Genomic DNA, 10,923 nt, shown 5'->3' with positions numbered 1-10,923 from the left:
AACTCACTTTGTAGACCAGACTGGCCTCGAACTCAGAAATCCGCCTGCCTCTGCCTCCCAAGTGCTGGGATCAAAGGCGTGCGCCACCACGCCCGGCTGAAATGGACAAATTTCTAGACAGATATTAGGTATTAAAATTAAATCAGGATCAGATTAATGATCTAAACAGTCCCATATCTCCTAAAGAAATAGAAGCAGTCATAAATAATCTCCCAACCAAAAAAAGCCCAGGACTGTTGGGAGCTATTAAGACAACTCTATTGTCTTTATCTCCGAATTGGGCCTCTCCCCCTGAGAAGAAAAGGGGGTCAAAAGCAGGCCACCAACGACGCACTGTTCCAAGAACAAGCACAGAATGTTCCAGCCCTAAGTCGGCGACAGATGTCCTGACCACAAGATGTACCCTGATACCACCAAGTTCCTGCTTCCCCGTGTAGTTGCCAAAAGAAAAATTTCCGCTGCCCCATCCCTCCAGCTGAGAAGTACTTCCTCCTTTGCTTGTGTATTTCCGCTGCCCCATCCCTCCTGCCGAGAAGTACTTCCTCCTTTGCTTGTGCATTTCAGCTGCCCCATTCATCCTGCTGAGAAGTACTTCCCCTTTTGCTTGTACATTTAAGCCTTGAGTCTTGCTGAATACAGTGACACCTTGATGCTACTCAGACTGCTTCTGTGTGTTCTTGCACTTGGTGTCCGTCTTTCCCTCCCCCCATTTGGTTCTTAGGAGAAGGTCCCTTCGAGACCCTCAAATAACTGGGCCTGCTGGACTGGTCACAGGACCAGATGGGTTTAGTGCAGAGTTCTATCAGACCTTCAGAGAAGACCCAATTCCAATTCTCCTCAAACTATTCCACAAAATAGAAACAGAAGGTACTGTACCCAATTCATTCTATGAAGCCACAATTACTCTGATATCTAAACCACATGAAGACCCAGAAAAGAAAGAGAACTTCAGAACAATTTCCCTTATGAATATTGATGCAAAAATACTCAAAATTCTCACTAACCAAATCCAAGAACACATCAAAACGATCATCCATCATGATCAAGTAGGCTTCATTCCAGGGATGCAGGAATGGTTTAATCTATGGAAATCCATCAATGTAATCCACTATATAAACAAACTCAAAGACAAAAATCACATGATCATCTTGTTAGATGTTGAGAAAGCATTTGACAAAATTCAACACCCATTCATGATAAAAGTCTTGGAAAGATCACAAATTCAAGGCCCATACCTAAAAAAAGCAATATACAGCAAACCAGTAGCCAACATCAAACTAAATGGAGAGAAACTTGAAACAATCCCACTGAAATCAAGGACTAGACAAGGCTGCTCACTTTCTCCTTACCTATTCAATATAGTACTCGAAGTCCTAGCCAGAGCAATTAGACAACAAAAGGAGATCAAGGGGATACAAATTGGAAAGGAAGAAGTCAAAACATCACTATTTGCAGATGATATGATAGTATATATAAGTGATTCTGAAAATTCCATCACAGAACTCCTAAACCTGATAAACAACTTTAGTGAAGTACCTGGATATAAAATTAACTCAAACAAATCAGTGGCCTTTGTCTACACAAAGAATAAACAGACTGAGAAAAAAATTAGGGAAACAACACCCTTCACTAGTCACAAATAATATTAAATACCTGGGTGTGACTCTAACTAAGGAAGTAAAAGATCTGTATAATAAGAACTTCAAGTCTCTGAAGAAAGAAATCGAAGAAGATCTCAGAAGGTGGAAAGATTTCCCATGCTCATGGATTGGCAGGATTAATATAGTCAAAATGGCTATCTTGCCAAAAGCAATCTACAGATTCAATGCAATCCCCACATATTGAAATGGTTGCCAATTACTTCCTAGTCTTAGGAAACGATTTAGAGTCATTTATCCACCTCCCCCATTCTCCTTTGTAGGCCCCACAGATATCCTTTAACATTAACACACAACCAGGGAACCAGTTTAGGGACAGCCCTAGTTTAGAACCCACACCTCACAGACTTGAACGCATGATATGACTTAGAGTTAGGCATTCAGATTCTGGTGACTCAGTGTTTTCATGCATTATCCCTGAAATCCCAGCAACTATGAGGTTGTATGAATGGTCTTTTTTTTTTTTTTTTTGTTTTTTTTTTTCGAGACAGGGTTTCTCTGTGTAGCCTTGGCTGTCCTGGAACTCACTCTGTAGACCAGGCTGGCCTCGAACTCAGAAATCCGCTTGCCTCTGCCTCCCGAGTGCTGGGATTAAAGGCGTGCACCACCACGCCCGGCGAATGGTCTTGTTATAAGTTTATCCTCTTGGCTGGATCTCAAGAGTCCACAGACACTAAACCCAATGAGAAGGAGAGTTCTAGAATCTTACCTCCACTTACATGGTGCAATTTAAGGAAGAGTTCTGGTTCCTCTTCTTGGATCCAGACTAGAAATTGAGGGTTGAGAGGGCTTGAGTTTAGGATAAGAGATACATTACTCCTCCTGACTCTCAAGCAAGATCTTGAAGAGAAATCCCTCCACCCAGAGTCAACAGCGGTCCGTAATGGTATCCAAAGAAGCACAATGCATTCTAGCCTGTAATGTGACCCACACAGCCAGCCCTCTAATCCACAAACACACATTCCTCCTGTTCACACATATAAATGCATGTCCTTCAGGCAGTCCTAATGTAAATACCACCTGAACCTATGCATCATCGCAATACACCTTCTTCTAATGCAAACAGCTCAGGCATATACATGTATGCTAACCTTAGCACATACCTGAACGCAGTGGTTTTATGAATCACTAGCTATGCTTTGAGTAATATGTGGAATGTTTTATTATTGTGCATATGGTGTTTGTATCAGCATGTGTGCTGTTGAAGTACGCGTGCAAGCCCCTACCTTGGAAACCTCTTCAATATCTCTCACCATAACCTCAGGTGCCCAGTACCAGCTCTGGGGTCCTTCTGTATAAAACACTGCTTTTCTGTACCTATCCTTTACGTACCAGAAAAAGCCTAAGAAAATTCTACATTCCACTGTTCTCTGGACTTCAGAAGTGATATTTTTTCTCCAGGCAGAACTGGAAAGACATTTCTCCCTGTTAGTCCCTTAACATTCAGATAGAATCATTTAACAGAGGCTACCCAGCTACACAGAATGAAAGACAGTTCACTGGGCTATACACACATGCTCTGCAAGCACCCACCTGCAAACACACTAGAGCACACACATGTAAAACCCACAGAACCCTCCAGAAAAGTAGACTCCTCACCTTCCTGGAAGGCCGGACTACTGAATATACTGTACATTTTTCTTGTGATGTGGAATCAGAAGGCTAATGGAGAAAAAAAAAGTATTTCAGAAATATTGATCAAGTATAACCCTTTGCCTCAACTGTGCTTAAATAGGAGCTGTGAACTCTGCTCATCAATGAGAAGAAGCCTGGGACAGCTGGGGAGCAGGGACTGGAATTGGTCCCATTGTTACTATCAGTAACCATCACCACTATTTGTTATATGCTTAGTCTATTTATACATTTTATTTCCTAACCCTTATGTTATTCCTTAAAAAAAAAAGGAATGTTCCTTCTGCCACAAACAAGGATACATATTCAGGAGAAGGAGGGAAAGAGAAAAAGGACGAATGAGGAGAAAGAGGAGGAGAAAGAAGAAGACAACGATGACCCCAGTACACAGTAGAGGAAGAATTCAAACCCAAAAATTTCCAGGGTTTCCTTAACAGTTCAATGCTCCATCTGGTAAAGTCTTCCTTCTCTAGACCTGAGATACATGCTCATCATGGCAGCAACCAACCATCCTGGGTAAGATGCTCTAAAGGAGGAAGCTCACTCTCATCAAGCACCCAGATCAAGAGTTCCTCCTCAGATGTATTCAGACTATTTTCTCAGGAGCCCAATGCAGTCCACTGCTAAAGCCAGCGGACAGGCAGATGTTGGTCACTCTTAGGAGGGATTTCTTTGTGATACAACTTTGCTAACAAGATGGGGGTTTGACTGTTCCTGAACTTGGTCCTTAAAGAGGGGAGGGGAGGAGATGGAGGAGGAGAGGAAAATCAAATGAGAACTGAAGAACAGAGGTGGGGAAGAAGAGAAGGGAGGAGAGGAGAGAGGGGAGAGGAGATGGCAGGGAGAGCCGGTTTTTATCAGAAACCTTCCACTGCCGTCCATCACTAAGCCTTTTCCCTTGAGAGGGAAACACCTGAAACTGGTTAGCAATGAAGTCATGCTATCTGCCAATATTACAGAATGTCTTTCTAACCCATACAGGAACATCTCTACCATCAGGAGTTAGAGGCATGGCAGGAAGAGGAAGGATGGAAATTGAGAAACTGTTTGGCTCAACTTTCCTACTATTCAGCTATGTGCCTTGAACACATCAGTTAACCCGAGTCTTACTTTCCTCATTTATAGACATCAGAAGACAGTCAAGTGACATTTATTTAGAAAATGGCCATTACTATTAAGTCCAAATAAGATTTTTTAAAAGACCAATCCACATCTATTCTTTGCTTAATAGAGATAATGATTAATGGTACCATTAGGATAATCAGTATAAGGACTCCAGTTTTTTGAATCAGAGGATAAAACATAAGCTGAATCTATATCGAAGTTCATTTTCCTGTAGACAACCTGGTCTAGATTTCTGCTAGGCTTGAAAGAATGAAAATCACTGGCAAGACACTCCAAGTGTACTGATCATTTCAAACAATATGCTGAAGCACTGTGACTGTGTTCTGGGCCCCAGGGAATACCAATGTCTCATTCTCCCTTCAATGGTGTGTTTTAAGTGAGGGTTAAGAAGTCCTGTAGACGGGAATAGGATGGGTTAAAGAGGCTGGAGGGTACCTTGCACTGGATCATAGAGTACATGGCGCCTCTATCTCCAGGGTAATTTGGCTCTGGCATCTGCTCCAGCACCTGCTCTGGCACAGAAAAAAGTAAAGGGACATAAAATAATCTCTGTCTATGCTCAGGCTGAGCAGTGAGAGATATCACAAAAGAAGAGGTCTCCAGGAGGAGAGGGGTGTAAAACTGGGAGAGATTCATTATCAAACAACCCAGAATGAGAGGAGGTGAGAAGTATGATTGGCAATGGACATGCAGCAAGGAACAGCCCAGGAACCAACAACCTGACAGGTTCCCTGTCTCTCCCTTCCCTTTAGTAACTCCTTGCCTTCCCTTTAGAACTTCCTTCCCTTTGCTGACTTCTGAGTGAAAGTTGCCAGCAGAACCACTGACAGTGGGCAGAGCTCTCCTCAGACTTGGGGTCTGAACCTTTCCTCTTTAGGGCACTGAAATTCAGAGGGTTCAAATATTCTAAAAATGTGGCCATCATAAGGCTCATCTCTAGATCCAGTCTTCATGGTCCGCTTACCCTTGGCCTCAATCCAACTCCAGAGCAGAGTGAGAACCTGGGTTCTCTGACCTCAACAAGGTTAGAGAGCAGGTGGCCCTTCCTTCTTCCCTCCCCTCATGTCTGCTCCTTGGGCAATTACAGATAGAAGTATTCCATTTTGCATGCCCCCATGTACATAGTGCCAAGTGGGGCTCTCATGGGGGTCAGGAAGGCTAGGAGAGTTCAGTAGCTGAACTCTCCAGAAGAAGCAGAAAAGCAGAAAATCACTGGCCCTTCTTGGCAGCTAGAAGTCAGCAGGAGATTGCTGCTTTGATCTTCTGTCTAAACCTGTACTGGCTATTTTTGTGTCAACTTGACACAGCTGGAGTTATCACAGAGAAAGGAGCTTCAGTTGAGGAAATGCCTCCATGAGATCCAACTGTAAGGCATTTTCTCAATTAGTGATCAAGGGGGAAAGGCCCCTTGTGGGTGGGACCATCCCTGGGCTGGTAGTCTTGGGTTCTATAAGAGAGCAGGCTGAGCAAGCCNGGGGAGGCAAGCCAGTAAAGAACATCCCTCCATGGCNTCTGCATCAGCTCCTGCTCCCTGACCTGTNTGAGTTCCAGTCCTGACTTCCTTTGGTGATGAACAGCAGCATGGAAGTGTAAGCCGAATAAACCCTTTCCTCCCCAACTTGCTTCTTGGTCATGATGTTTGTGCAGGAATAGAAACCCTGACTAAGACAAAACCGATGTGAATTGTCTCCAGAAATACCTTCTAATACTGATTCATCTTCTCCCTCATTTTCTTACTCCTTTTCTTCTTTTTGAAAAAGTTCTTAAACAATAGGGTAGAACCAGCTCTGGCTAATGCACAAAGGAAAGCTGGCCCTGAACGCGGAGTCTTTACGGTTTATATAAGGGAAGGCAGTGGTAGACACACTCTGCCCTTTGCTATGGATTTCTACTGAGTTCCACCCCTTGGCAGAACCAGTACAGCACCATGTGACCCCTTCTGCCTAGTTCCCATTTTCCCTGTCTCTTTCTTTTCTCCTTTTCCTCTTTGGGTAGAGCCAGGAAACTGGTGGAGAAGAAAAGGTAGAAGGGAGCTGAACATCACCTCAAAAAAATGCCTGTCCAATTCTCTTTGTCCCCTCCCATCTTCCTGGACTGCCGAGGGAGATCCAGAGTCCCTAGAGCATCCTTGTTGATCCCTGCTGGCTCGTGAGTCCTTGACATATTCATATGTTGTCAAAGGTTCCTTAGGGCTGAACTCTGTGGAAGAAAATAAATACTAGAACTTCAGAAACCTTCAGAAGATTTCCTGTCCAGGATTCCACTTTGCAACTCACACCTCTAACAAAGATGGTCTCGATTTTAAAAATGGCTCTAGAAAACAGTCAGGTTAATGCTCTTGCCAAGATACATAAAGACCACAACAGAGCAATTACCCATGACATAAACCCTCCACCAATCTAGGAAGTCACCAACCAAACCCAGCACCTTAGATAAATCAACATATTGGGGACCATGCTGTAAATATACTCGGCCCACCATAGATAGTGTGAACAGGGGGTTGTAGACTTTGGTTGCCCTCCCCAACCCATATTCACACATATCCAACACCTCTCCCATGAAAAGAAGATGCTGTGTTTAGAGAATAGCCCATGGACACAGGGTCAACCCACTACACCTGAAACCTCAAGCAACAGCATCCCTTCAGGAGCCTTCTACTTACGTAACTGCTTCCTCTTCTTAGTCCACACACAGAAGCAAATGATGGCCCCGAGAAATCGTGTAACTGGAATCACGATGATCACCCCAAAGGGCAGAAATCTGAATTCTGAGGGACACAGACGTTAGGAAGACTGAGTACCCACTGTCCCATATGTTAGCTTCAGGAACTATCCCGAACCCACTGTCCTCTCTCATGGCCTGTCTCCTCATGTCCTAGGGACTCATCACCCTTGTCACTCCTCCTCAGTTGGGTGACAAACTGGTCCAACTTATGAATTCCAGAAGACAGGTGCTGCTTACTTACCTTGCCTGAACAAAGGAGATGTTTCCTGTTTCTGAGAGCTAATTCCACCATCTGGTACCTGTAAAACATCTTGTACCACAGCTGCTACTTCTATTTACTGTTCTAACTCAGCAAATATTCACCACAGACCTACTACTACAAGCCTTCCATTTTTCCTTCCTGGTTCTTCCTCATTTGAACTTCTACGTTCACCATCTGTCTTAGACATGGCTACTGATCTGTAATCCACACAACAAGAAGAGAACTGTAAAGAATTTTGCAATACAGGTGCCGGCTAATGAGATTTTCATAAACATTATCTCATTTGATCTTAACAGCAATCTATTGAGATGCCTCTGATTATCAATCACTCCTGCTGCCTAACAGAGAGTTGGAAACTCATAGAAACTAATTAACCTGCCTAGAATCAGAGAACTACAGAAATGATGAAGCAAAGATGGTGGAGGCCCCCAAACCAGTGCTCCTGTTACTATGCCTTCCCTGACTCCTGTTTGATCATTTGCTGCCCATGAAGAACTTAGTTTTGTTCCCACCCCTTGAGGAAAAGTTCATAAAAATAGGGTGGAACCAGTTCTGGCTAACACACAATGGGGAAATGATTCTGATCAGAGATTCTTCACAGTTTATATAGTTTCTAACCATAACACTGCATTTTAACACAAGCTTTAACCTGCAAATCTCTTTTAGGTCCCAGAAACTTGGAACAATTAAACATGTTTTACAGAGACAGAAACTGAAAGTTTGGCTCTTTGGGGACATTTACAATGAAAAGATATTTTTAGGTATCTTGAGATAGGCCAGAGATGCTTTTCTGGGGCAGATGTTAACTACGGTCACCTTGCCTGTCTGGCAGAAGTTTGCTTTTCCTGATAAAAGGCAGAGAGAGGGCTTAAAGAGCAACTATCAGCCAGGTTCATCTTCTCTAAACCTCCCCTGCTCCCTTTGATATGGGAAAGGATCCTAAAGGGTAGCTGTAAGATCCAGAGTCATCTCTTTTGAACTTCCCAGTGACGGTGGTCCTTCCACTGTATTCTCTTTTGTATAACTTTATGTTTTTAAGCAAATATATTGGCAGGGAGATACTTTATAATGTTAGCTTATTACTTCAGGTTTCTCCTTCAGTATCTACACTTTGAGTTAATCCTGTTCGGAACTGTAATTCCACAGAGGAATCCTAGCTCAGAATTCTTGCAGAAGGGACTCCTGGTTCTCTTAGTAGCAAGCTCCTGGGGGCTGAGAGGTCTTCCTGGGCATTTTGCTCTGGCTGATTGCTAAGAAGTTGGAAACTACACTCACTTGGGGGCGTGTCACTGAAGGAAGGAGGCTCAGAGGCACAGGCCATTGGGTGGAATAGTGGCTCAGGACACTGTCATGATGGGGCTACACTTCCTAGCCCACAGCCATGCCAGTTTCCTTAGGCCTAAAGTGACTGATGGTAGACCTGCATGCAGAGTCCAGGCCTGAAGGTGGCACCTGGAATACTTCAGGTCCAGTCCTATGAGAACCTAAGTGTGTTCCAGGAAAAGCTTCTGAGAACCTATTCCTTCAGTTTTTTCAGTGTTTCTCTCCTCTGACAAAGGGGAGACGTACCTGACCACAAGATAAGAAAATGCACTTTATGAAGCCAAACTTAGCATGGTAGAAACCCGAGCCCAAAGTAAGAACCTATGCATATATTCTGCTGCAAATTTAAGGATAGAGACTCTGAGGGTTGGGTTGGGTTGAGCTGGGTAGGTTGGGTTGGATTTGATGAAATGGGTTGAGTGTATAGGATTGGGTTGGGTGGGTTGAGTAGGTTAGGTTGGCTTAGGTTTGGAGGGTTGGGTTGGGTGGTCAGGATGAGATTGAGTGGGCTGGGTAGGTTGAGTTGAGCTGGGTGGGGTAGGGAAGGTGGGTTAATTGGGTTGAGTGGCTGGGTAGGTTGAATTGGGTTGAGTGGCTTGAGTAGGTTGAGATGGGTTGGGATGGGTTGGCTTGGGTTGGGTTGAGTTGGGTTGAGTTAGGTGAGTAGGACTGGGTGGAGTGTTCTGGGTAGGTTGGGTTGGGTTGAATAGGTTGGGTTGGGTAAGGTGAGATACTTAGATGGGTAGAATTATGTTGAGTAGGTTTGGAAGTTGGGTAAGATAAGGTCCGTGTAGTAGGATAGGTGGATTCGGTTGGGTTGGGTTTATAGGTAAACTTGACCAGTTTATCTGTGTCATGCTGATAACACATTAAGCCTTTATCTAATAAGAAGTGGTACAACCTTAACTCAGGATAAGCAATAAATTCAGGACTCTGCTAACTACCTTGGCATTTTCCTGCTGTCCCACTGACAAAGTACAGTGTTATTACCTCCCCAGGGAACTCTCTAGCTTGATATCACTCAGGATAAGACAAGAGAAACTGGGTTTCCAAGCCCTCAAATTAGGAAGACAATGTTCAGGGCATCACAGTGGTCACTAAACAGCTAGCTTTTCCCTGTAAGGAAGGAAACTACTATTTCCAATAGAAGAAGAAGATATAAATCCTCCCAGGCTAAGACAGGCCAGTGCCCCACTGAGGAAAGGCCCAAGTCACTGAGCTAGAAAGCCATGTGACCTGGGTCTCATGTGAATCTGGTTGTGGGATCCCTGCTGTGGGCCAAAGTGCCCCCACTTACTCGAAGGGTCACTCTGACAGCCATGGGTGAAGTTCAGGGTGTGGTTTGCCCAGCTGGCTCTGTTGCTAACGTTGCAGGTATATGTGTGCAGGCTGCTGGCGTCAGTCTGGTTCTCCCAGTGGGTACTATTCCTTTGATTTGAGATCAGCGTGCTCCCTCTGTACAAAGCATAGCTCACATTGTCATCCTTGGGCACCAAGCAGGACAAAAACAGTTGACAAGTCCCATTAGCCCAGGGCTTCCACTGGACCTTCAGGTCAGGTGTCTCAACATGATCTGGAAGCAGAGGTTCTGGTCAGAGAGTTCTGGAAATACAAGTCCTACAGGAATCAGAGGGACAGAGTGGACGGTGATAAAAACTCACCAAGTATAAGAAGCTGGAAGTGCTTAGTGCACACTGTTCCGTTTCTATAGGTGATCTCCAGCAGGTAGTGACCACTGTCTTGCAGCTGAGCTGACTTGATACTAAGAGCAAAATCCCCATAATCAAAACCATAGATATCACTAGAAGCCACAGTTGAGCATCTGGGATCAGAATTACACCAAGTCAGGATCTCAGTGTTTGTGTGTGAGCCCTGTACTTTCTTCTTCCATTGAACAAAAACATCTTTTGTCTGTATGTTGGAAGGCCTCAACCAGACAGGCTTTCTTGAGACACCAACCACTTCTTCAGAAGAATATGAGCAGTCTAGAAAAAAAGAAAAGAAAAAAGAAAACCTTGTCCGAAGGTAACTGAAATAGTATGAGACCTGAGCAGTGTGGGCAGATGCCTGTCCCTTCCTTAAGCTTAAGGACCTGGTACAAGTGTGAGGAGGAGCCCAGAGACCCATCTGTTCCTCCTTGTCCCCAGGCTTCACCCTCCAGTTTGAAGGAACTCACAGACCAACAATGACAGCTAAAAT

At 44.3% G+C, this 10,923-nt stretch overlaps 1 protein-coding gene across 1 annotated transcript in view; it reads right to left on the bottom strand.

Moving 5' to 3' along the window:
- Window positions 1-2,373: 2,373 nt before the first annotated feature.
- The window catches only part of LOC110296414 (natural killer cell receptor 2B4-like), a 12,444-nt gene continuing 3,894 nt past the window's right edge, over window positions 2,374-10,923 (bottom strand). The window contains exons 2-8 of the mRNA XM_021165127.1: window positions 10,386-10,709; window positions 10,022-10,297; window positions 7,078-7,182; window positions 6,460-6,614; window positions 4,851-4,922; window positions 3,258-3,320; window positions 2,374-2,424 (exon numbers count right to left, since the gene is read on the bottom strand). Of these exons, the coding sequence (XP_021020786.1) occupies window positions 2,374-2,424; window positions 3,258-3,320; window positions 4,851-4,922; window positions 6,460-6,614; window positions 7,078-7,182; window positions 10,022-10,297; window positions 10,386-10,709 (1,046 nt within the window). The remainder of the gene's footprint in view (window positions 2,425-3,257; window positions 3,321-4,850; window positions 4,923-6,459; window positions 6,615-7,077; window positions 7,183-10,021; window positions 10,298-10,385; window positions 10,710-10,923) is intronic.

This window comes from Mus caroli, chromosome 1, assembly GCF_900094665.2.
Source record: "Mus caroli chromosome 1, CAROLI_EIJ_v1.1, whole genome shotgun sequence".
Taxonomy (NCBI): Eukaryota; Metazoa; Chordata; class Mammalia; order Rodentia; family Muridae; genus Mus; species Mus caroli.
The sequence above is the reverse complement of the archived record's forward strand: the minus strand, read 5'-3'. Positions and strand labels throughout refer to the sequence as shown.